This window comes from Echeneis naucrates, chromosome 11 (assembly GCF_900963305.1).
Source record: "Echeneis naucrates chromosome 11, fEcheNa1.1, whole genome shotgun sequence".
Taxonomy (NCBI): Eukaryota; Metazoa; Chordata; class Actinopteri; order Carangiformes; family Echeneidae; genus Echeneis; species Echeneis naucrates.
The window spans coordinates 14,549,427-14,573,560 of NC_042521.1; the positions used below are offsets into that span (position 1 = coordinate 14,549,427).

Sequence of the window (24,134 nt, forward strand, 5' to 3'; positions counted from 1 at the left end):
TTAAAGGCCAAGGCATTTAAAAAAATGACAGGAAGTGTGTGTACATTCAATTTTGCCATTATCTAACGTCTTCCACTTAAGCTTCTATTGCGCCGTCATAAAATCTTGCTGGAGCACACACGTTGGCTGTGCCTTTCCACCACTGCGTCAACCTCAAGCTCTTAAAACTGGACTTGCATATCAATGGTTTGTTCTTGGTGTGTATCCAAGGACAATAAGTGTCTTAGAGCATGTTTTATTGGTGGTGTGCTTTTCCACTGTGTAAGTGGGAGAGACAGGGAGAGAAGAAACTACACTGCGATGAGAGTGTTTGATTGTTGTGCGTCTGTGCTTGTGTTGGTGTGTGTTGTCCTCAGACATACACATGATACTTTTACTCATATCCAGCTCTGCATTTTTGATTATACTATTCTCATGTCATGGTTCAGTGCTTCTCAGAAGCGATGGCACTCTGTTTCATGGCTTTCCTTATGGCCGTATCAAGGGTCAGTTTATTGAGAGTTAGTATTTGAAGAGCTGTTCCCTTAGCACATTACACAGCCATTTATTTTTCTCTGGAGGCTTTCTTCAATGTGCTAAGTCGTGCTGATACAGGAGGGCCTCACCGTTTATAGTCCGAACCTTATTAAAATGCTGTACCTCATCATTTATAATCATGCGTGGAACAAGCTTACAAATTTAATCTTAAACTGCATAAACTGCTGCAAAGTCCAGTGAGCCACTCTAAATAAGGAAGCTCATTGTAGATGCGCATCAAAACCAGGATATTATGTAAAATGTGTCTTTCTCCACTTCCATGCACGTTCAAGTGCGTGCGTGAGGGTTCAACAGCTTGGACAGTCATCTGTGTTTACCTGCCAGACCAGAAGCTCGGGCTCTGAGACGACGTTAACCAGACAGATGCTGAGGGTGACGGTGTGCGAAAAGCAGGTGATGGCGCTGGCGATAATGGCCCCTCTCATGGAGAAAGGCAGCATGGTGTAAACGACAAACACGATAAACAGGAAGAAGGACACCTGGGAAAGGGAAACAGGATGATGTTAGCAGGTAGAAGAAGGGTGTTGGTCCAAAAATCAACCAGATCCACACAGTGCTGGATGTTTTTCAAAATTTTCTGACAATCTGTCGTGAAAAGAATAAATTATTTATAGCAGTCACAATTTATATAGTCCTACTAATCGTTATACGAGTGCTGCAGTGATTCTAGGAATGGCCACAGCAGTGCCAAAACACAGATCATTTAAATGCCCACAAATGAATACCACCAGAAATTTTTATTCTGCGTCTTCCCTCTTTGTCTGCTTTTTGTCTAAATACAGCACACAGCGAGCCCGGAGCCGAGAGCTGCCCACTCTTACTCACCAAACGATCTAACCATAAACTGCTGATCCTGTGGTAAAGTATCAAAGATGAGTGGGCTGCTCACTTAGTTGGATATATAAAAAAAAAGCAAACATAAATCATGTGATAAACTGTTTTTAAGACCAAAACATGACACATCAGAGCATTATAAAAAACGGAGCTTTACTTAATGGGTAGTAACTTTAAGAAAATGGAGTTTCCTGCACATTTACTGAGATGAGTTTCTTCTCTTTCCTGTTTTACATCAAAGCCTTCCGCTCTGCCCATGAGTGTGTTTTTGTACGTTGCATGCATGTATAGATGTACATTTCCTCCTGTGTTGTCCACTGATACCTTGTTCATTAATCTCCAGCTTCCCCTCTGCTGTCAGTCCACCCCATCCTGTTATGGTGGCCTTGGTGGGACCACTGTGAACAGGTCACGGCTGATACACCAGAGGGCCTCTGACCTTCCTGCTTGTCTGTCTGTTTATGTCCTGTGTCTATCAGGTTGAAAGTGTTTGTCTGTATACAGGAATCAACTGAGACAGACAGTTTTTCCCCCTGAAAACAAACCAACATATATATTTTGCTGCTATCGGATCGAAAGCAGGTCTAAATTTTTCATTCTTCACTCCACATGCTACTCACACTGTTTATTACATCAACATTATAATCATTATTTGCAGTGACGAGTTACTGAAGCAAGGATATTATTCCTTCCTTCTATGACTAACTGATGTTTTATCAAGCAACAACACAACTAGAACATTGGATGTAAGTGATTGTTTGGATGACTGAATTCCCTCTAAGAGAAGACCTGAACAGAAAGAACAGAGAGAGACGTGTTTTCGAAGGCTTGGGCTTTTTGTTGCTAAGGGAACCAACACTGCGAAGGATGCTGATGTCGGAGAAGACGTAGCATTCCGTCCTGAATATTTTTCCATCCCCTCTAACTCCCAGCCCGGAATTCTCACCTCTAAAAAGAAACGGAGGACAGAGGGCAAAGGGAGTGTTCTGTAAAAGGAATCAAGAATGGCAGTACAATTTCAGGTGCGTCACCTGCTCCAGTCTGTGACGCAGGGGCAACCAAACACACTGCATTTCCACAGCACTCCGGCCTGAATCCTAATACACTCTCAAGATGGGAGCTGCAGCCATCATCCCACTTTCACCTCTTCAGTGACTTTCTTTTTCTTTCTCTTTTGTCCAGAACACACCGCAAACCTCCTATGTGTCACACAAAAGCAGCACACACTCTCTCAGCATCCTGAAAAATGAAGCTACCACTCAAGTGCCTAAAACCCCAGGTTTTTTTGTATGAGCACTTGAGTTTGGCTCCAAAAGTGACCCAGTCCCGATGTTAAAATGCCATTTTTGGATCGTGTGAGAGTTCAGCAGAGTCAGGCATCGTCAAGATGGCCCTCTGAAGTCTTCAGAAACTTGCAGCTGATGTCGTGGAGGCTGCATCCATCAATACCTAGTCTATGACTCAGGCACAGGTCAGTGAGACTGTCCTGATTCAGCGGGTACCAGGTGCAGTGGCCGTGTTCTATCTGCCTTGTGGAAAAAGTTGCGGCCATTCATGAGACACCAGAAATTGAATAAAGACCAGACTAATGGGATAATGCAGCCAGATGGTGGTTTGGACTGTATGTCCACAAAATATTTGTGCGTGCATGTGAGCTGGCCAACATGTCTGCGGCGTTAGTGCAGGGGTTGGAAGTGAACGACAGAGCGGAGCACCAGTTACTCTTTCTCTCTAGGCCTTCACTGTTATTAGCTCTGTGTGCTCCATCAGACATGCTGTTCTCTCAGTAATCACAATCAATCCAACCCACTGAGAACGGGCAGCAATTTCAGCTGTTCTCTTTTTGTTGGATTTCTGCTTCCTGACAAGATCTTTTCATGCAATTCAGTCTTCATATAGAATACAACAGACAGACAGACAGACAGATAGACAGATAGATAGACATACAGACAGATAGACAGACAGACAGACAGACAGACAGACAGATAGACATACAGACAGATAGACGGACAGACAGACAGACAGATAAACAGATAGATAGACAGATAGACAGATAGACAGACAGACAGACAGACAGATAGATAGACATACAGACAGATAGACAGATAAACAGATAGATAGACAGATAGATAGATAGATGGGGGTATAAGTGGGAGAGGCATGAAAGCAGAGCAGAGTGATTAATAATGCAGACTGATTATGCTGTCACAGGTGGCTGATGATAAAAATATCTCCATCCCAGAGGAGGCATGGAGGGAGCGAAGGAGAGCAAGGAGGGGAGAGAGGAAATTCGGGCATGGTGTGGGATGTAGAGGGCAGGGGGAGGGAGATGGGAGGGAGCCCTAACGGGAGAGGAGGAGGCAGGTGGTGAAGAGAAGGGAGAGAAAAATTGGATGTGATGAATAAGGGGAGACAGGGCGATAGCATGAGAAAATAGGATTCCTGAGACAAAGAGGGAGAGAAGGAGTCTGGCACTGAAAACTAATGTGTCTGCCTGCTGGTCTGCTCACCTCAAGCTCTCATCAGCGCTCATTAACACTTGTCACATGTGGAATTAATTGTACAATCGTGCCTGCTTGCATGCAAACACACACACATACCCCTAAAGCTGCTTGCTAAACTTCCATAGATACACCTGTGTACAATCATATGAACACGCTTTATTGTGCATACATTGGCCGACAGGACAGATATTAATTATCAGGTCTTCCTATTCTTGGTCATGTATTCATGCACGGAGGAGGTAACTGTTACTTTTTGCTGTTTGAAGAAAAGTTGGAATATCTTGTTGTGTTTCAAGCTGTCCATGACCATCTCTCATGTCTCTTCGCTGTACGTCGTGGGTCATGCCACATCTCTTACGCTCACTTGAACCTTCACTGAGCCCCTCCCGCTGAAAAATGAGCTCAACAGCTCAACAGCTATTACTAGGCTGAACAGGCCTGACATACTTTGGATTTCTATGCATGTTGAAGCAGAGTGCAGGGAGCAGTAGTACCACTGCTACTTTATGTAAGAAGAGACTGGCGTTTTTTTGTTTTTTTTTTTCATGTAATTGAAAGAGAAACTGAAGATGCCAATTTGTAATTGTCAACATGAAACTAATGACAGAAATATAATGATGGGGATTAAATTGTGGTCAGCTCACACACACTCACAGTTTGGTTTTAAAATCTTAAAACATCCTACTTGAGCTGCTCTGTCCCTGAACTAAATACAGTTTGAGTGTCAACAGATTGAATTCCCTGTGGCTGTGTTCCAGTGGTGCAAGACAGATATCTTCAGGTGTGAAAATCAAGGCACTCGAGGGCTCCAGCTCACTTACATGTTTTCATTTGGTTATCTCCTTCTTCTGTTGACGTGTAGACTGAGTTTATTTCCTTCAAATGTACTGATATTTTTGCACTTTGTTTCCGTCCTCAGACATAGATATACGTATATATTCTATGTACATACTGGGAGAGAGGATGTTGTATGATGAATTTAAATCTAACATTCCTTTTTATCCCATTTGACATACTCGCCCAGACCATACCTTCAGAGGGCTTTATCTCTAAAGAAATTCTGGAGCTGATCTGATGTGTTGATGTAGAAACAGTTCACTACCTGTTATGAAACAGACTCAGAGTTGGCTGCTGTCACAGGCAGCTTAGGCAACATGTTGCAGAATGATGCAGGAAAATAGATGCACAAATAAAAACACAATGCAGTGATACGCTGTGAACGGATCAATGTTCTGTCAGAAAATTCACTGGCTGAACAGCACTTATGAATTTTTCCTAAATTACTGCGCAGGGCTGTCATAGTGTGTGTCGGTCATCCCTTCGTTAATACGTTAAAACTTGTGACTGAAGGTTGCTGTATTTGGTGAGTTTTTCTCTTCATATATAACCTGTGTTTGCTTGTCCAAGAATGAAAGCTTAGCAGCTTAACACATTTTTCACTTAACAAAATATTATATAAATATTTCCCTAGCGAAAATAACTAAGGAGCTATCGCTGATGATATCAGCTGGCAATAATCAGATAAGTCAACAAGACTGACGGTTGCCAGTTACAAATAAGGAACTGGCTATTATAAACCACAGTCTGAAATCAGGAAGCTGCTGATTCCAAAGATAGAATTTCAAGTGGCAATAAATACATTAACTGCATGTGTTGCTGAGGAATTTAAGACTGCAAATAAGTATAAGCGACATCACACATGCATGTCTGAAGTGCAGTACTCAGAGTGGGATAGCCTGCTGTCTGTGTATTGGTAGATATGCAGTATCAAACACACATATTTATCTACCTGGTCCCACGGACTGAGCACTCCTCCTGAAAACATGAACAGGTAACCCATGGTGACCAGACAGGCCCATATAAGGAGAGAGAAGAGGCGGAGCATCCGCTTGAAGACCGACTCAATGCAGACCAGGATGAAGATGGACAGGAAGAGGAAAAGAGCGGCCGGCACCGTGATCAGGAACGTCAGGTGATCCTCTGTTTTCTGGAGAGAGAGGGTGGGGGGATATCATTGATTTACACAACTGCAGGTGAAAGGGCTTTTTTAGTACATGTCTATTTGTATTAATTGCATTAATTATATATTTGAAGGCTTAATATTCCAAAAAGACATTAGTTTGCTTCTCCTGCACAGTTTATAATGTGCTCCATTAATCTGCTGTCTCTGCCCTTTAATGACCAATCACAGCCCAGAATGCTATACTATACTATAAACTGGCTGCTGTGGCTGCCATGCTTTGCCTCTGCCTTACTGCTTTCAGGGAGTCCAATGCTAGAAAACATGGATAACCACTGTCAGACAGGACGGAGGGAGAGAGGACAGTATATGTTAAGCTTTAAAACAAAACAGAAGTCTTCATTTTCAGCAATGCTAATGTAGTGTCCATGCTAGGCATGGAGAGAATGTCCAGTCTGCTTCCTGGAGGACATATCAAAGTCAACAAGTCAAGGAGGGAAGATATGAATGCCGTATGAGGTGTTTCATACGAATAAGAAAAGAATCCTTTGGTGTATTTCACACCTCTTTAATGTCCTAGTGAGACTTCCGGGACCAGAGAAAGGCCTCCTAGAGAGTGTCAGAGCTATTGGTATGTTTTCTCTGTTGCCAGACTTGGGCTCTTGCTGGGAGCAAGACGTGGTAATTATTCCACAGATCTTTGACCATCATCATATTTACAAGACAACAGGATGGAATAGATCCTCTGAGCAGCACAACATCTTCAGCTGGGTCACTACTGGAGAGTAATGGCTGATGTGCTACATTCTAGAAAAGATTCTTTGGCCTGAAAACTAAAATTTGTGGTTAAAATGATAAAATATGTGCATACTTCCAGAGAACTCTCTACCTTTGTATCCCAATGACATCATTAGTTCAGGGCGGACGGAGACACAACACACACGCGCACACAAACAGATGATCAGACGACACACAGATCAGCAGACAGACCGTCTGATCCCTGAGAATGTGCTACAGCATCACTTCTGCACGCACACTGTCAGAGTCAGCATTTAGGGGCTATCACCACGTACACACACATCCCTAACCCATCTCATGCTCTCCAACAAAGAGCCTCTTCCAAATGTAACTCCAGAGTCTTGTTTACACTCCACGAGGACACACACTGGACAAAACTGTCTGTCCCAAACAGCTCAGATGGTGTTCTGACATGACACATCAGTTTGCTATCATTGTCCCTTGAGATGACATTGGTTATTGTTTGGTGAAATTTTGTACAGCACACAGCCGAGCCATATTTTTTTTTTTTTTTTTTTGGAATATGCTCAAAGAAAGTTTCATATACGAGACGATGACAGCTGAAAGTGTATTTCCATCACTCTCACAGAGGCTAGACGTTTGGAAAAGACTCTCAATAAAGAGAGACTGGAAAATGATTAACCAAAGTTTGCTCCATTACCTGTTGACTTAAATCTTGATAAATGATTGCATCACCTTTCTGCCCTGTTTTGCGGAATCTTCTTGACCTGCCCATAATCTGTGTGTGTGCGTGTGGGCTGAACGTATTTCAAATTTTACATTCCCTGTCAGAAGCACCTCTTTTGTTTTTGGAAAAAAAAAAAATAAAATTAAATAAAATTAACACACTTTCAAACTCTAATTCAGCCAGGGAACGAATAAAGTACGCTCCTAGCCTTTTTCCCTCTTCAGCCTGTGTTAAATTATGAAACAGAGTGCAAAATCACCAACATTCACTCAAAGTAACTGTGAACACACTGCTTCCACGCACATGCAGCACACGCTCACAGACTTGATCCCATACCCAACGCCCACGTTTACCATTTTAAGTAACTCCAAAGTCATGACTGCGCTGACAGATCCGGCAGCTGCAAATGTTAAATTAGTAAGCTGTCGTAGAATTAGATGCCACTAATTTTACAGTAAAATGAACATCAGCGTGGGCATAGAAATGTGTTTGACTCCCTTAACATGCAATTCACTCGAGCAACAAAAATAAAAGATAATGTGGGCTCACCCTTGAATTTGTGGTTGATTTTACAGATTATTGACTAGAGCTGCTTGTTGAAAAAACAGAAGCTGTTTGACCAGAGCAGGTGCAGGAAAAGAGCGAGCTGCTAAGTATTAATGTAGCGGTGTGATGTAGCAGGGGTAGTATGAGGGGCCGGTGACGGGATCCCATGGGACCTGGCTGCTGGAGGCCAACTTTACAGTAAGCCTATGGCACAGGTAGAATGCCAATGAAGGTGGAAGCAAGGCTGCAAACTCACATAAATACCAGCGAGGTACCTCAGCGACATAGGCCCATCCTTTGGTGTCAAAATGCATTTTGCACAAACTGGATGCGCACACACAAACATGTAGACAAAGAGTAGAGCAAACGGAGCTCAAAGAACAAACAAAAGAAAAGGCATCCACAAATTTGTCAGCCATATAATCCTGCTAAAACCTCTATGGAACCATTTAAGGCCATTTCCCTCAACGCAGCACAGTGGGAGGGCGCCGTGTCTGCCTGCCATTATGGACTGCTTTGTCACCCAGAACAATTATTTCCCTTTTTTTTTTTTTTTTTTTTTAAACCCAGTCTGGCTTATCCAGCTATTATACTAGGAGGAAAAGGGAGAACATGGAGACACAGCAGCCGGAACGAGACAGAGAGAGAAGCAGTAATGTAATTACTCAGCAGCAAAATGACACAAACACATCAGATACATTATGTCAGACAGTGAGGAGGGAGGAAGAGAGGTGGCACAAGGAGGAGCATGTGTCGAAATCTTGACAGTGGGCGTGTGTGTACCTCCCATGCTACGGTGCCTGTTGGATATTTATCCTTCCTGATGGCAGATTTTTTCTCAATCTGCCATCAGGCAGGTTATGAAAATCATCAATAATCAATAAGCCTTTCCTTGAGTGTTCCATTTGCAATGTGGATGAACATTGAAAGACATTGCTAAAGCAGGTCAAGGGCTGCAGAGCAGTCACATGCGTGAACCAAAAGGCTATGATAGAGAGTACTGATACTAGCAAATAGGTATTTTATTTGAGTCCTATTCACGTTCATAGAAGACCTATTGTCAAGAAAAGAAAAACTTTACACTATTCCCAATGTCTGTCCTACACATATTACATCAGTGGTAACTGTTGTGTTGAGCTATATAAAATGTTAAAATACAAGAATTTACTCTGTCATGGATTACGATCATTACAAATTTTATTCCATCAACTGTGAAATCATAGATCCATTTACCACACAGCCCCAGGGATGACTTTCTCAGCACAGGGCGAAGAAAGGTTTAGCTGCTTCACAATCACACAAAAAAGGATGCCAAAGGGTGCAGCAATAAGACAGCACCACTAAGGGCATCAAACTAGTTTGAGATGCAGCCGCACAATTGAGACGTTCTCATCAGCCAAACAATAAATGGCACACATGTGAAGCATAGGCAATGAGATGTGGTGTTATAAAAAGTTATAAAAAAGAAAGTGGTTGAACTATGAATAATTAGAACTTCAAGGAAAGCCAAATCTGACTTTGGCACAGGTGACCACACTTTGCAGCGCATTTCCAGCAGACATTCACTTCATTATTTTGAAGCGTCCTTCCCTGATCTTAGTCCTTATTACAGCCATCCTGACTGTTATCATAACCATGCGGACAAATGTCCACTTAACAAAGAGACTTTCATTTTAACCTGAACAACAACCCTATCATAAAAAAAAAAAAATGCATTTGAAATCAAACCATGATGTTTTCTTAACTCAAATCAAATTATTTTTGGGCATAAACCCAAATATAACCTTTGGCACATCACATTTGTTTTGGAGCTGTGGAAGCATTTTTAGAAGTACAAATCATTGTGCCAACAGTGGCATCAGATTTGAAAACACATCTATGTGCCAATATAGAGGGTGTTTGGTTGGCAAAGCTCTTATTGAATATTCTGCGGCCTGAAAGAATTTCTCATCTTAAACTAACTAGCTGTGACCTTTGGAAAGACATGGGTTTCTGCCATTGGATGGATTTCTGAGCGGCCAAATCTCTGGGCTTCACCTGGACAACGGTTGATAGAAACAGAAAATGACAACAATGAGATGTAGAGCACAACGCGACACATGGCTTCCCGAATCAGTTTCAAGGCATGGCTGCTGTCCTTAAAAGTGAATTGTAGGTCCATTTAAATGAAATCATGCAGACTTACACCATGTTCTTCCAACTAATATCGTTGGGCATCACCATCCCTGCCGTGACTGAATGCTATCAGAGCGTCGTCCGTCTCTATCTTCAAGAAGTAAGGGAGACTCCCTCCTGTCCAAACACCTCTACAATATAATAGTAATATGCCTAATTATCACTTACTTTGCACTTCAGTCCACCTGATCCTTTCACTTATTGAATGAAGAAAAACTTGACTGCATTGAATCGTAAGCAATGGGCCTCATGGTCACACTCACTCACCTCCTGTCTGAGCGCCTCGTCATTCACAATCTCCTGCACCTGGTCTCCCCAGCTGAAGCTCCTCTTCACTCATCAAATGCAGCAGCTAACGGCCCTTATTTCTTCCTCTGTGGCTACTGCGCCTGGTCAGTCGCTGCAGCACAGTCCAGCAACACCCCAGAGACCTGGGTGAGAGCCAGGCCAAGGCCATGATGGCGACCCAGAGACTAGTGGCCCCTTTCTAACAAACTGTTCCTCGCTTGCCTTGTACCTTTGTCTCTGAGCAGGCAAAGGTAGCTTTTACCATCAACCACCTCACAGACAGTCTCCAGCATGCTCCTCTTTTCACATGTTTCCTGAGGAGCTACACACAGTTTTTGGCATGGGATCCCCCAGACCAGAGACTGCTCGGGAGCTCCTGGGGCTGAGGCAGGGGGACTGTACTGTGGCAGAGGATTCAATAGACTTCCACACCAAAGCTACTGCAGGTGGAATTCTGCCACAGGTGATCAAGTTCCACACCCTGAATTCCCCGCGTCAGCCCATCATGCTGGGATACCTCAGCGCAACCCCAGCATCATCTGGGTCCATCCCTGAGTGGGGTCCTTCCTGTCATCTCCGCTCCCTGAAGCGAGCCTCCTTGCTACTCCAATCACCACCTCCCAGCTTTTCTCTGGACATCCCTGAGGTATAATAGAATACCATGACCTCCGCCAAGTCTTCAGCAAGGCCAAAGCCACATCATTGCCCCCTCATCGGCAGTATGACTGCACCTTTCACCTCCTGCCTGGAACTCCTCCACCCAATGGTTGCCTGTACTCCCTGTCCGCCCCTGAAAAGGAAGGCCATGGAGACCTATATCAGTGACACCCTGGCAGCAGGTATTGTCCGCCCCTCTTCCTAACCTGCAGGAGACTTCTGAAAGACATCACAGTCAAGAACTGGTACTCCTTGCCTCTCATCTCTACTGTCTTCGAACTGCTCCAGGGAGCTGCCATTTTTACCAAGCTGCACCTTCGCAATGCCTACCAGCTGGTCCCATTAGAGATGGGGACGAATGGAAGACGGCCTTCAACACACATCTGGACACTATGGATGCCTGGTGATGCATTTTGGGCTGGCCAATGTCTTCCAAGCCATGATCAACAATGTCCTCTGGGACTGCTCAACATCTATGTTTTTGTTGACAATATCCTCATCTTCTCCAAGACCTGAGATGAACACGTTCGTCATGTTCTGTGCTCCAGCGCCTCCCTCTGAAACCCCAGAATGTCAGAGCAGAGAAGTACAAGTTCCATATCCCGTCTGTGTCATTTCTGTCGTACATCCAGATGGACCCATCCAAAGTCTCAGCTGTTACCTCCTCAATCCCGTAACAGTTGCGACATTTCCTGGGATTCGCCAACTTCGCAACTACAGCTCTGTGGCTGCTCCTCTCACTGCTCTCACCAGCTCCAAGGCTGACCTGTCCTCCATCTCTCTGAGCTGCCTTCTGCCCCGGGAGAGAGTTCTGCCTGTGTGTCTCCTGGATATGGTTGCTGCAGGTCTCCTTGGAGGAACTTCCTGCTACCTCTTTGCAGGCTCTGTTCCTGCTAACCACGCAGCCACAGGGCAGGGTGGCTGAGTCACTGTCTGTCACTCGAGAGAAGTGGGTTCTCATCCTGGCAGAGACACTAACTGAACTCTGAACATTGAGGAAATCCTTGTGGATAGTTACTCAGTTGCTGTGAGGATTTGAATAAAGACTTTTTACATCTATGCTCCTGCTGTTGCGCTGCTCTTGGGTCCTGCCTAAAGCTGTGACACTCACTTTGGTTAAAAGCATCTGAAAAATGAACAAATGTTAGACACATTCAGACAAAGTACCAATCGCAAACAAGCATTAAGGCATGGAATGTGGGTGAACAAAAAAATGTTGCTTCATGTTGTACTCTCCTACATGATAGACTAAGAGTCAGAAATGTTGCTGCTTTGAGTCTCTTGTGAGTCCCTCTAAGTTATGGAAGTGCAATACAAAATGAGGAGGCTGGCCATTAACATGATATTCCCCTTTTACATTAGCTTCCTTAGTAAATTAGCTCCTAGGGAGCAGATCTGGAAGCAAAAAGTTAAGTTATTTACTTTAATACATTAAAACTATTCCTACAATCTAAATTAAATCATGGAAACTAAATATGTTCCTTGTATGAATGTAGATCATTATTTGTTCACCTCATTCAGTGGTCTCTCCCCTGACTCTACCCAGCTCTCAGCCATGCTGATGCTGATGGCAGTGATGTCGTATGATGTCAAACGGAAAGACTTCAAGTGTGTTGCTAACAATTGCAAACTACCAGAAACACGAAATGAAACCGACACTGTGGTCAATGATAAACTAAAATCTGATCGATTCAATTGCTGAAGTCAGTAAAATAATGTGTAATGCTTTTTCACAATTTATAGATTCCCAATGTTCCATTACCAGATGCAACATTGATCTCTATTTAACTGTCAAATGGTGTTTTAGATGTCATTTGGTTAACACAATGCCATGTAATGACTGGGTCTGTATGGACTCTCACATGCTTAGGCACGCAAATGCACACACTTAGTCATACCTACACACATTCCAATCGATACAACTTCAAGGCAACAAGAAAGAACAAGATGGATGATTGTCTCTTGAAAAAAAAAAAAAATGCAGACAAGCCAGTGAGGGAAATGAGAGACTTCCTCAGATAAACACATCCAAACAACACACAAATGCGATCACTCATGGCAAGCACACACATGTACATACCCACATACCCAGACGCATACACAAACACTTGGTACAATATGGGTGGAGGTTCTTTGTCCTAAAACCACCACTCTATCCCCCTCCAGCGCTGGTCTGTAGGGAAAGATTAAAGTGTGCAGTCATTTTAGGAACATTAGTGCTGCTTTAGTTGGGTTTCTGTCGGCGCGCTGATAAAGCCAGAACACGTACAACAACATCCTCCCCTCCCTCTGCCGCCCTGCCGCCCTGCCCCCTGCTCAAAACCCACCCTCTATTTATTCCTGCCATTCTTCTACGTCCGGTACTAATAGTATACAACCCTCACTGAACAACCACCACATAACTATAGACAGGGTACTCTGTTGGTTAATGATATGTGTTTTGGGGGGGGGGGGGGGGGGGGGGTTGTGCTGGATGGATGGATACTGAGAGTATTGGGAAATAATGAGGGAAGATTGCAATTTAACCTGTAATTTAAGTTTGCAACCTCAGAAAAAGAGGAGAACATGGAGAATCTCATCGACTGGACCCAGCAATACAACCTATTGATTTTTGAAATAGAACTACAGAGATTGATTTAGGAGGTGGTCCTCCAAGGAATGACCATGTTATGGAGTTCAGTTTTATTTTACAGCACTTCAGTGACGGCGTTGAGGTGATACTGTGTGAGCATTTGAAGCACACAGACACACACAAAGATGAGCACACAGCTTGCCCTGAACAGACATACAGCAGCAAAACAATCATTTTGAAACAACAACAACCACAGCAATGAGTGGGCTTCCTTTTGTGCTCCTATTTCATAAAAACAGAAAAGCTGCACTTGAAAAAACAATTGCTTGTGTTTGTGGCCAAAACAACACTTTTCTCTTGACAAAAGCGCCAACGCCCACACAGCCACAAACTAAACTTTCATCCTGCTATTGACTAGCTCTGCAAACGACACTGCATTTTAAAGTGCCGCTTCACAGCCCCTCGTGATGTCACATATAATCACACACATGCACCTCGGCACCATCTCCCCATCTCGTTCAGTCTTGTTCTCAGACCAAACCTCTTTTTCTGACACACTTCTGTGATCCTAACAAGCAAGCCACTATCTGACAATTGAAAATAGTATATGTAGCCTATAGCTACTTTTTATGGCACTAAAATAAAATATATAGCTCTCTTCAACACGCATGAAAACATATTGTGACCTTTAGCATGACAACTGAGCTCACAATTTTTTTTTTTTTTTTTCCAACTCTTTTTCTATGAATCCAGCTCTGGTTATCACTTGGTTATTTGCAGGAAGCACCAACAGCATGATATGAAGAGGAACAATTTTTTGAAAAAATTTAAATGATTTAACTTTTTGGAATTTTAAGCGTGAAATATTTCATTCCTAGCCTTCATTTCTGGGGTGTTTCTCTGTGATAAATTTGTCACAGCTCATATAACAACAACGCTACTGCTAACTTTCTGCTAAACGAAACTTATTAGTTTAGCACCAACGCTGAAAAGAAAGAACAGCTAGACTTTGTGTTAAGGTTACAAAATCTGCCTCCTAGAACCTAAAATGCTTTAGCAAACTACATCATCTTGTTCAAGAGTAGAAATGATTTAATTTGCTTCTGGACAGGAGAGCCCAGTATATAATTCTCCCCATAAAACAGCTATGTCATGATCAGATTTGGTTTTTGTGCCAATTATATAAGCATGATGTAACATGTTAATTAGTTGGCTTTAGAGGTTGTGGCTAGCTGATTTGGATATCAACAGAAAGAAATTTGCTCCTTCCCTCCATTTTTCAATATTAATGCTAATTATGCTAACTAGCAGCTCATTCCTGATACATTTTTATCTCATTTGTGTGAGTGGCATACATTTTCACATCTAGCACTATGCAAAAAATACATATATAAATAAAACACAACAAGCATATTTCCTAATATTTTGTCCTTTTCATTTTTCCATTCCTGATGACTACAAAATGTTGATGAATTGCAGATTAAGCTGTTAGATCTTAAATTTACGACAGTAACACATCCTGTTTATTGACACTGATGTGTGATCTCTCTGGATGGATTAAATCACAAACTCTCCTTAGCACTTCACCTCTCACCTCCGCACACACACAGATTCTCACTCACCAGTCCTGAAGCGAAGAAAACAGCCAGAAGTGCGAGGCAGGTTCCCATGACAATAAGCAGCAGGAACACAATCAGCGGATGCTGCTGGCTCATTCTGTAGTAGGATTCATACAGCCAGTCCTGGGGCTTCTCGCCCTCCACACACACCTCCCCCTGGAACCCCGGGCACCCGTCCCCAAGGCCCTCAGGCCCCTCAGCAACCTCGCCTCCATCACTCTTCTCCAGCAGGTATCGTCCGTGGGTCCACAGAGCTTCCTGCCACATGGGTAGCTGCCTCTGGCAGGATGGTCCTGCTCTTTCTGACCTAAACACCCTGTGGAGAAGTGACCAGGGTGAGGGATTCTGTCACTCCCCTTTTGCCTCACCCACGCTGGAAAGTCCACCGCCTCCTTTCCTGCCTTTAAAAAAGTTTTGCCAGCTAATGGATGAACAGCTGACTGTAAGAGAGACAACTTTTCAGCTTCTCCACTTTCTCTTGCATCCTCTGCCACTCCTCTTGTTTGAGGTGACAAATTGACTGAGGACTGTGTGAAAACAGATCTTCTACCTCCTCCTCCTCTTCCTGCCTCCCAGAGTGTTGTCGAACCCCAATGAGAGAGATGAGACTTCACTTCTTCTCTTGTTTCTCTTTCTTGTTGGCTCTTGATGATTGGTTAGTCCGACAGAGAGCAGGCAGCCTCTGCTTACCAGTCAGTGCTGTGTCTGCAATGAGGCAACATGTTACTCTGCTGAGGTGCAGATGAGGACTGAGAGAGACAGGGAGAGAGAGCAGGGGGAGCGAGAGAATGTGTATAGCCGGGAGGGAGGAAAAGAGAGCAAGAGGAGAGAGGGTGTGCACCAGTGTGTGTGCTGGGAAAGCAAGTGGGTTAAAGTGTATGTGTGTGTGTGCTGAGTTGAAACGTGTGAATGGTGATGTGCACGATTAGCTAATGTGAAGAAACTGGTACATGACTCAAGACTCTGTGTGTGTGTGTGTGTTTGCAAGGTGCAGAAAAAGGAAGAGACTTACATTTACATAAGAGAGAACTCGAGGACAGTGTAAAGTTGAAGAAAAGTGTGTGTGTGTGTGTGTGTGTGTGTGTGAAAAGCAGAGCAAAAAGCAAGTGAGTGACATGGGTTTTAGCAGCTGTATTAAAACAAAAAGAGCAGCAGAGCACGGAGGGAAAGAGAAGAAAATGGCATCCAGCAGCCAGCGATGAGATAAAAAAGATGGGTAAGAAAACATACAGATGGCAGAATGGCAGGAAGGGAAAGGAAGGAGGAACAAAGTCAGGAAGGAAAAAACCTCAGGAGACAGAGAGAGTGTGGGAGGAAGAGAGATTGGTGCTTCAAACAGGGGGAAAGGAGAGGGAGAGAGCTGGTAATGAGTGAAAGTTGGCGTGCGTGTGTGTGTGTGTGTGTGTGTGTGTGTGGTGGGAGTAAAATCTGATGAAACGAAATCCCAATATTCCTCTCCTCCTCCCAGCTTTCATTTCACAGAAGCCTCCCTCTCTTGCAACGCCACATGTGATGGGCTGTGAAGTGTGAAAATGGCCATGCCACTCCACTTTGTCATATCCACATGCTTCTCTTTTAGCACACTAACTCGAGAGAGAGAGAGGAGAATCTGTTCACGGAGGATGATAATAAATACAATGCACAAAACTTGGGTCACGTTTACAAACCGAAGGCTTTACAATTTTGAAATTCTTGATGAAAGGGAAGTGCGTCTGTCCAACAGCGTCAAAATTTACATGCAGCCATAAGCAGAGGAACAAACATGCCATCCCCAGTGAATTACACACCCACCCTGTGGACAAACTGGCAACAAATTGTGCAAACTGTAGAACCACATAAGAGGTTCTGTGAAGCTGTACTCAGGGGAAAAAAAAAAAAACATTTGCAGCGAAGATTTTTAAGGAATTCTGTCAAAATGTTGCCTTCACGAAACGTGGACAGACAAACAGAGGCTTGAAAATATATCGTCTTCAACCACAGTCATCTGCACTGCAGAGGCATAGAAACTTAAAAGCATGCAAAGTCAAACACAGCACTATTAGGATTCTTCCCCCGGGTGCACTGAGCACCCGGAGCAAATTTCATCACAATCCAGGGGATGGTTGATGAGGCACAAAAAATGTCATCCTCATGGTGGCAGTAGAATAAAAGTCAGGAGATCAACAAAGTAATTACCCTTCAACTTCCAGGGACCAAAGATTTCACAGCAATCCACCATTTAGACGGTCGTCAGTGGTCTGGTTGTTGTGGTCATTTCTGCAAGAATGGCAACACAACTATGTTTAGAAAGCCCCTTTGCACTGATTGCTCACATGATGGAGCATGAACATTCATGAAATGGTACATTTATGGTCTGAAGGGTAGACCACGACAAAATCAGGCTCTCATTGTATTCCAGCTCTCATTTATGGACCGGTCGTAAAAAACCAGATTGAGAGATGGACTCCCTCAGGATTCATAGCCTCTTATTAGTTTGTGGAGAATATTGAGATTTGGTTCAGGTACAAAGCAGTTTTGGCCATTCAATATTTTTGTCACTGGAGAGTAAGAAAAATCAAGGGAGAACATTTTAAAGCAATTTTGAGACACAGTGTAGAGCCCAAAAATCAATCACCGAGGAAAATTGGACAAGGTGACAAATTCATAGAAAATCACGGTCCAATCAGCTAAAGTAATGGCTGTAATGACGATAATCATGACACCCGCATCATCGTGTCCTGCTGCACATCAGCGCTAGAGTAACCAACCAATTACTAATCAAGTCCGACATAAGAGCTGGGGAAGCTCTGCAGACCATGACAGTATAATCAAACACAAAATAGTACACATTTTCTAAATATTCAGCTCATTCTATAACAGTTTGATAACTTCAAAGACGTTTTTCTCTTTTTGTCACATTACAAAAAGGAAACCCCTGCAGATCCGTCAGTAATAAGTCATTACTTATTACCTAATTACAATTTACAACATCTACAGCAATGCCAACAATTCTGAGGAATGACAAAGTAATAATAGTAAACCTTGCACTGGTGTGTATTAGGAGTATATCATTATTCTACGTGAAAGTCTTTACCACAGTGTTTCCTCCAGCTGAAATAGACAACAGAAGGCAATTTAAGTCGAAGGTTTTCATTTCAGTCCAGTTCAACAACACCTTTCTCCAGTCTCAGAAATAGGCACAGATTTGGCTCGTTTGGGTTCATTAAAGCCTGCTGCTCAAGCTGTTGATCGACACACGTGGATGAGTGACCTCCTGAATGTAAAGCAGGATGCTGCTGTAGAAGCCCAGAAAAGCTAAATATTTATTTTAGTAACTGGAGTGACGGCAGTAAGATAGGAGGGGGGTGACTGATGCTGGGATTCACGCACTTTAATAACCCAGATTTCTCTCTGCATGCTGATAACTGTGCGACACCACGTGTGATGTATTTACAGTCTTTCGGTGTTGCTCACTCTGTGAGTCCTGTGTCCTCTGAGCAGCGTTTTTGCCCCCATGAAAATGAGTTTCGTTGTCACATCCCATCTCCCTTCTGGTGGTGACAGAGGCAATTGGGAAACATGTGATGGGGCCCTAATCTGCAGTGTTTGGTATCTATGTCTGTTTTATTGTGTGTGCGCGTTGTGTTACCATATTACAATCTATCATATGCTTCCTGCTTGGTTGCCTTGAATAAGCATGTGTAATGTAATCTAATTAGGTCTGCCTTGAAACAACAAAGACAACATTAATGAACTGAGCAGGCACACATACGACCTCATGACAGTTTAGCAGTGTTTAGGAGTGCGAGTGTGTAATTGTGCAAGTGTTAGACAGCTTGAACTGTGAGCTTATTCAAGTTGTACTTCGTTGACTCAGAGAAATGTTGTTTTTATGAGCACTTTAGTTATGACACTCAAATAAGGGGAATCCCACTCCTTGATACTATTACGGACAAACACATGCATGCATAGGCGCGCGCGCACACACACACACACACACACACACAAACTCCTCTGTGGAGCCAATCTGTGAAGTGCAATTTAGACTGTGACCAGGAAGAGGAGGAGGAGGGAAGGAATATCCCCACAAATTAAGGCAAATACATAAACACACACACACACACACACACACGCTGATGTGATGGTTATGAGTAAGTGTCTGCAAGACACAGACAGCAACAGTGTTCTTAAATGCCTGTTTTTAATTTTGTCGTCAAGCCACATCTCTTTCATCAGAACTTGTGTTTTCGTTTTGCTGTAAATGGACTATTCGGTATAAGCTCTTATACTCCATCACATTAGCAAAAGGTGTGGCTGTGCTGACCACCTGCTACCCACTCCATAGGCGCACACCCACCCACACACACCCACACCCACACAGTGCTAAAGGCAGTGACAGAATGAGAGCACATTGAGGGAGAGTGGCCTTAACGCACTAATTCTGCATCAACACCCTCCCACTTACAGAAAGAGGCACCGTGTCATGATAGAAGAAGCGGCAACGCAAGCAGATGGGGAGAAGACAGAGGATGCTTTCATGTCCTCTGGGAAATTTTGAGATGATGGAAAGAGATGATCATATAGAAGTGACCCTTTATAATGTGGTAGTTACCAACATTAGGGTCAAAATTGTACAACAAGTGGTGGAACTATTTTCATCTGTCATAGTTTTCTTACCTCTTCACCGCCTTAAAGCTTTTCCAGGGTCAGTCTGGTTGACCAAAACGAATGACAGGAAAATAGTTACACTCCCAATCTCAAAGGCTTTTAGCGTATCTATTCTATTCCAATATGTGTATTAATTTTTTGGGCAGTTGAACAAACGGCTTATGTCCTGATCTGCCTGAGAAATTAAGAGTAAGATGTTTAGAGTAAAGAATTTGCTCAATGGACGACCATTTCTGCTTTCCTACTGCTACATTTACAACCTTTAAGATCACACTTTGATTTATGCCCAGCTTTGTGAAAGATATTGTTAAAAACTTGCGCATACTTCTTGTATGGCAATAGTGTTTCATAAATATCTTTACATGGAGAGGTTGCATAAATGTGAGCCTGTGCAACTTCATCAACTTTTTTTTAAATATGTTAGCTTACAGTCTATAAGCCTTGTTACATATCCAGCAGCGCAAATGAAGCAATGTTCGCGTTCATTTGAGATTGAGTCTGTTTACTTTTTTCTTTTTACTTTTATTTTGGTTTCCACCATCTCCCCAGGGGAATGATTTGGCCTTTCAGCTGCTACAAGCGCTATTTAGCACGACTAATTTGTCCACTATTTGGTGCTAGGCAGGTACAACATTTTTATTTTATTTAATCTTTTGTTGTTTATTTTTTCGCTGTTGTTGAAAATAGCTGCTGCCTGATGTGGTTTGAAACAAGGTTGACTGGAGCTGAAGCTGTTGAAGGGAAGGTGAGAATTAGTCGATGACGTCAGCCATTACTGAAATCATACGTATGTGAGTTATTCTTCATTCAAAAATGAACAATGGATGTTTGAAGACATGGCATTCAAAATATTCATGGTTCATGGATGAATGGTTGGGTTCAAAATAAAAAAACTGAACAAGAGTAAAACTAAAGCACTTAATTATTTAGGTGGCATGTGAGTCATGAAGGTGTATGCAAACATAAAAAAAAAAAAAAAAAAAAAAAAAAAAAGTTGCCTCAACTTTGAACAAAGACCTCATAAATAGATCAATGGTGGTGATGAATTTATATCCTGTTGTCATGTTACCAAATGTCTCTGTTCATTTAGTTTGTTGAAACTAACAACAGAGTGACACGGGATCTGCTTTTGATGCATGTGGTCTGCTGGTTATACTCTTCTTGAAGTTAGTAACACTTTACTACATTGACATATTGTTGTGTTTGCATATTGGGAACTGGAGGGAAACCATCCGAGCATAAGGTGCACAGGAACAGATACATCAGACCAACATGAAGGCTTTGTGGCTGAGATAAAGACCCGTTGTGTGTTTAGCTATATTGCTTATGTGAACATGTTATCATGCAGTTTTAATGTGTGTTCCATGATATTTCTTCTGTGTTCAATATTTTTTTGAGCAACATGAGCTTAAGAAGAACAGAGAATTACAATCAGAATCTAGCACAATCCCCCTGTGCGCGTCGATGTGAACTACGAGCAGCATAAACATACCAACCAGAGTTGTTGGAGATCACCATGTAGACGGTTCTGTTTGTGTCTGCCTGGTGTCGCACAGCCGCTGTCACTCATATGTGAAATGATGAATGCAGTGATGAAGATCAACCCTGTTTGGTGGCTTCCCTGCGGGGCCTTAAACACAAAATGGTCAAAACAGAATCTGATCTTCTAAACCCAATGATGTGACGGCTAAAAGGAAAAGGGCTGAAAAAAAAAAAAAAATGCTGCGAATGCTGAATTATTGATAAAAAATTGGACACGATCCCAGATGTAGCTGGTGCACGAGCAGTGATAATTACAGAAATCAAGCGCATTTTCCACCTTGATGAGATGAAAGTGGGCTCCATCACCTAACTGGGTCTCTCACTCAATCCAATGGTGATTAAACATGCCAAAATGACCTAGATAAGTTGCAATCAAGGTGGGAAGGTGGGAAAGAGAGAGATATAGATAGAAGAAGGGAGGGTGAGATACCACCCACACACAGTCAGCTCTTGATTCCTCACTTAAGACCAACACCGTGGGCTTCATTAAGGACAACGTGCAGTGCTTTTCTCAATCAAATGTAGTAATTTAATCCACAATGTGCACTCAGCCTGCTTCACATTCGATCCCTTGACAATGACACTTTATTTGAAAGATGCACAACGTATCTGAGAATTGGCAAAATGCTAAACCAATCAGGCTTTTTAATTACCTTTGATTGCTGAGGTTTGGGGGAATCTTCTGAGGCTTGTTAAAATGCCGTTTGTCTGTTTGCTGCAGGAGACAATCTGGAGAAGTGAATGATCGATGAGTTCGAAGACTCTCTGGATAAACACTGGAGCCCTGCAACATTATGGAACACAACAGACAAACTTTCTGCCTTGAAACTTCAAATTTACTGAATTTAAAGTTTAAAGCTATACTGCTGTTTCATCGCGTTATAAAGAAACAAGAGTATAATGAATATCTTGAGAAAAAAATAGCACTTATTTATCCTCTCGATATATCTGCACACACTTCATAAATAATGTCAGCTTTGAATACTGTAAACATGGGCAAACTGTGAAGAGATTTATTTTAAATGTTAGCTGCCACGATGCTACAAGCACAAACCAATAAATTTAGCACATATTCTTGCCAAAAATATTGTGTTTGCAACGACCAGGAAGTCACATTTCAAGCAGTGCACTGTGGTCAGAGACGTTATATTTCATCTGCCTTTGATCAGCCCACTCTGTCTTCCAGAGAGGAATCTAACCAAGCGAGAATGCAGCTAATCACTGACTTTGCAAAGACTGTCAATGCAGCCGCGCATAAAGCTGTTCCCAACAAAAGCCATTTTAATTTGGTACTGGCTGAGGAAGAGCTGCTGGCCTGGTTCATCAGGTTGTGCCAGACATAGCAAAGCAAGCAATCTGTTTGTTGGACAGAGTCCTCCCCAGCTCAGTTATTGTGGACAGTTTCCTGTTTGTTTTTTGTGAAAATGCAGCACCTTTCAAGCTGAGGAGATGGTTTCAATATGTCTGCAGCATCGCAAAGATAAACACTTTCCTTGTTGACTTTCCCTAAGACTGCTATTAGAAACTTTCGAATGGCCTCTCCCCATCTTCTGTCAGCTTTGTCTCTGCAGCTAAGAGCAATCCACTTCTCACCTTTGAACAGGTTGCTCTTTTACAAATCAAATGCTCTTACAGTTTGCCCCCTTTCACCTAAATGCTTGAGGTTTCATGCATAATTAAGCTCTATTGATGCGCAGAAGTCATATCTGGTGGGGGGGGGGGGGGGGGGGGTAAATAAGCACAGTCCTGACAACGCCTCAGTGTCAGCTTGACTGATTCTGTCCTATCACGAGACGTGCCACTGCCAGCACAGACAGCACACCTAATCCTGGACAAAACCACATGCATGCCAAACATCTGACAGCCACTGAAGGCCTCATATGACTGAATGTGAAGCTTGTGGACAAAGTCTTGCAATGGGAGTTAACGCCTCTATATTTGGTTTCGGGGTTTAAGCATACTGAAGTGATCCAGAGTTCAGCAATGTGAGGCAATCTATTGTTTGAGTGCCTCTAATTCAGCACCAACAGGAAGTACAGGTGCACCATCTAGTGTTTCGGAGAAGAAGCACATGTTGTTTTAGAAAGCTGTCACAACTGCAAAGATTAACACAGCAAATAGCGCACAGGAATAATTAAAGAGATATTAAGCTAAAGATCATATGTAAATACAGTTTGATGTGAACAATAGCTCGAATTTCTGTGTTGAAATGTATTGACGCACTGACAAGGTCATAGCGAATTATCACAAGACTCAGCTGTTTGACAGGTTGGGCTCCCCTCACTTTTCTTTGCTGCTTACAGTAGACCTCCAATGAATCCACCATCGCCCACCAGCCTCCTGAAAAACAACAAAAATAAGCAGCCAGCCAATAACTGTGTAGGAGCACTACCTACTAGAGTTAACAGGATATTGGGTATGGACTTTGATTTGTCCCATGTCCAGAAACACGGTAATAAATTGACAGTAATGTTCCTACACATCTGCTGAAAAGCTTTATTCCTTCTAGGTGTTCTAAGTGTATCATTTTGACCCACACACTCTGTCACGCTTTGCTGTGATAACGTGACAAGACAATATGTCAACGTTGTCTTCCCAGCTGGGTGTAATGCCACCAAGTATCCAGATTATCTCATTATCAATATAAAAAAAAAAACAACAAAAAAACAAAAAACAACAACAACAAAAAAAAACAACCCACATGTTGATTGGCAGTTTTAAAATGTTTATTAAAAAATAAAATAGAAAAAAATATATTTACAAAAAA

At 42.7% G+C, this 24,134-nt stretch overlaps 1 protein-coding gene across 2 annotated transcripts in view; it reads right to left on the reverse strand.

Annotated features, from left to right (window-relative positions):
* adcy2b (adenylate cyclase 2b (brain)) overlaps positions 1-16,148 on the reverse strand; it is a 44,850-nt gene extending 28,702 nt beyond the window's left edge. The window contains exons 1-3 of one of the 2 annotated variants that reach the window (XM_029513932.1): positions 15,182-16,148; positions 5,665-5,862; positions 855-1,016 (exon numbers count right to left, since the gene is read on the reverse strand). In XM_029513932.1, the coding sequence (XP_029369792.1) occupies positions 855-1,016; positions 5,665-5,862; positions 15,182-15,445 (624 nt within the window). In that variant the 5' untranslated portion in view covers positions 15,446-16,148. The remainder of the gene's footprint in view (positions 1-854; positions 1,017-5,664; positions 5,863-15,181) is intronic. The other variant, XM_029513931.1, reaches the window with a different exon arrangement.
* Between the last annotated feature and the right edge of the window lie 7,986 nt (positions 16,149-24,134).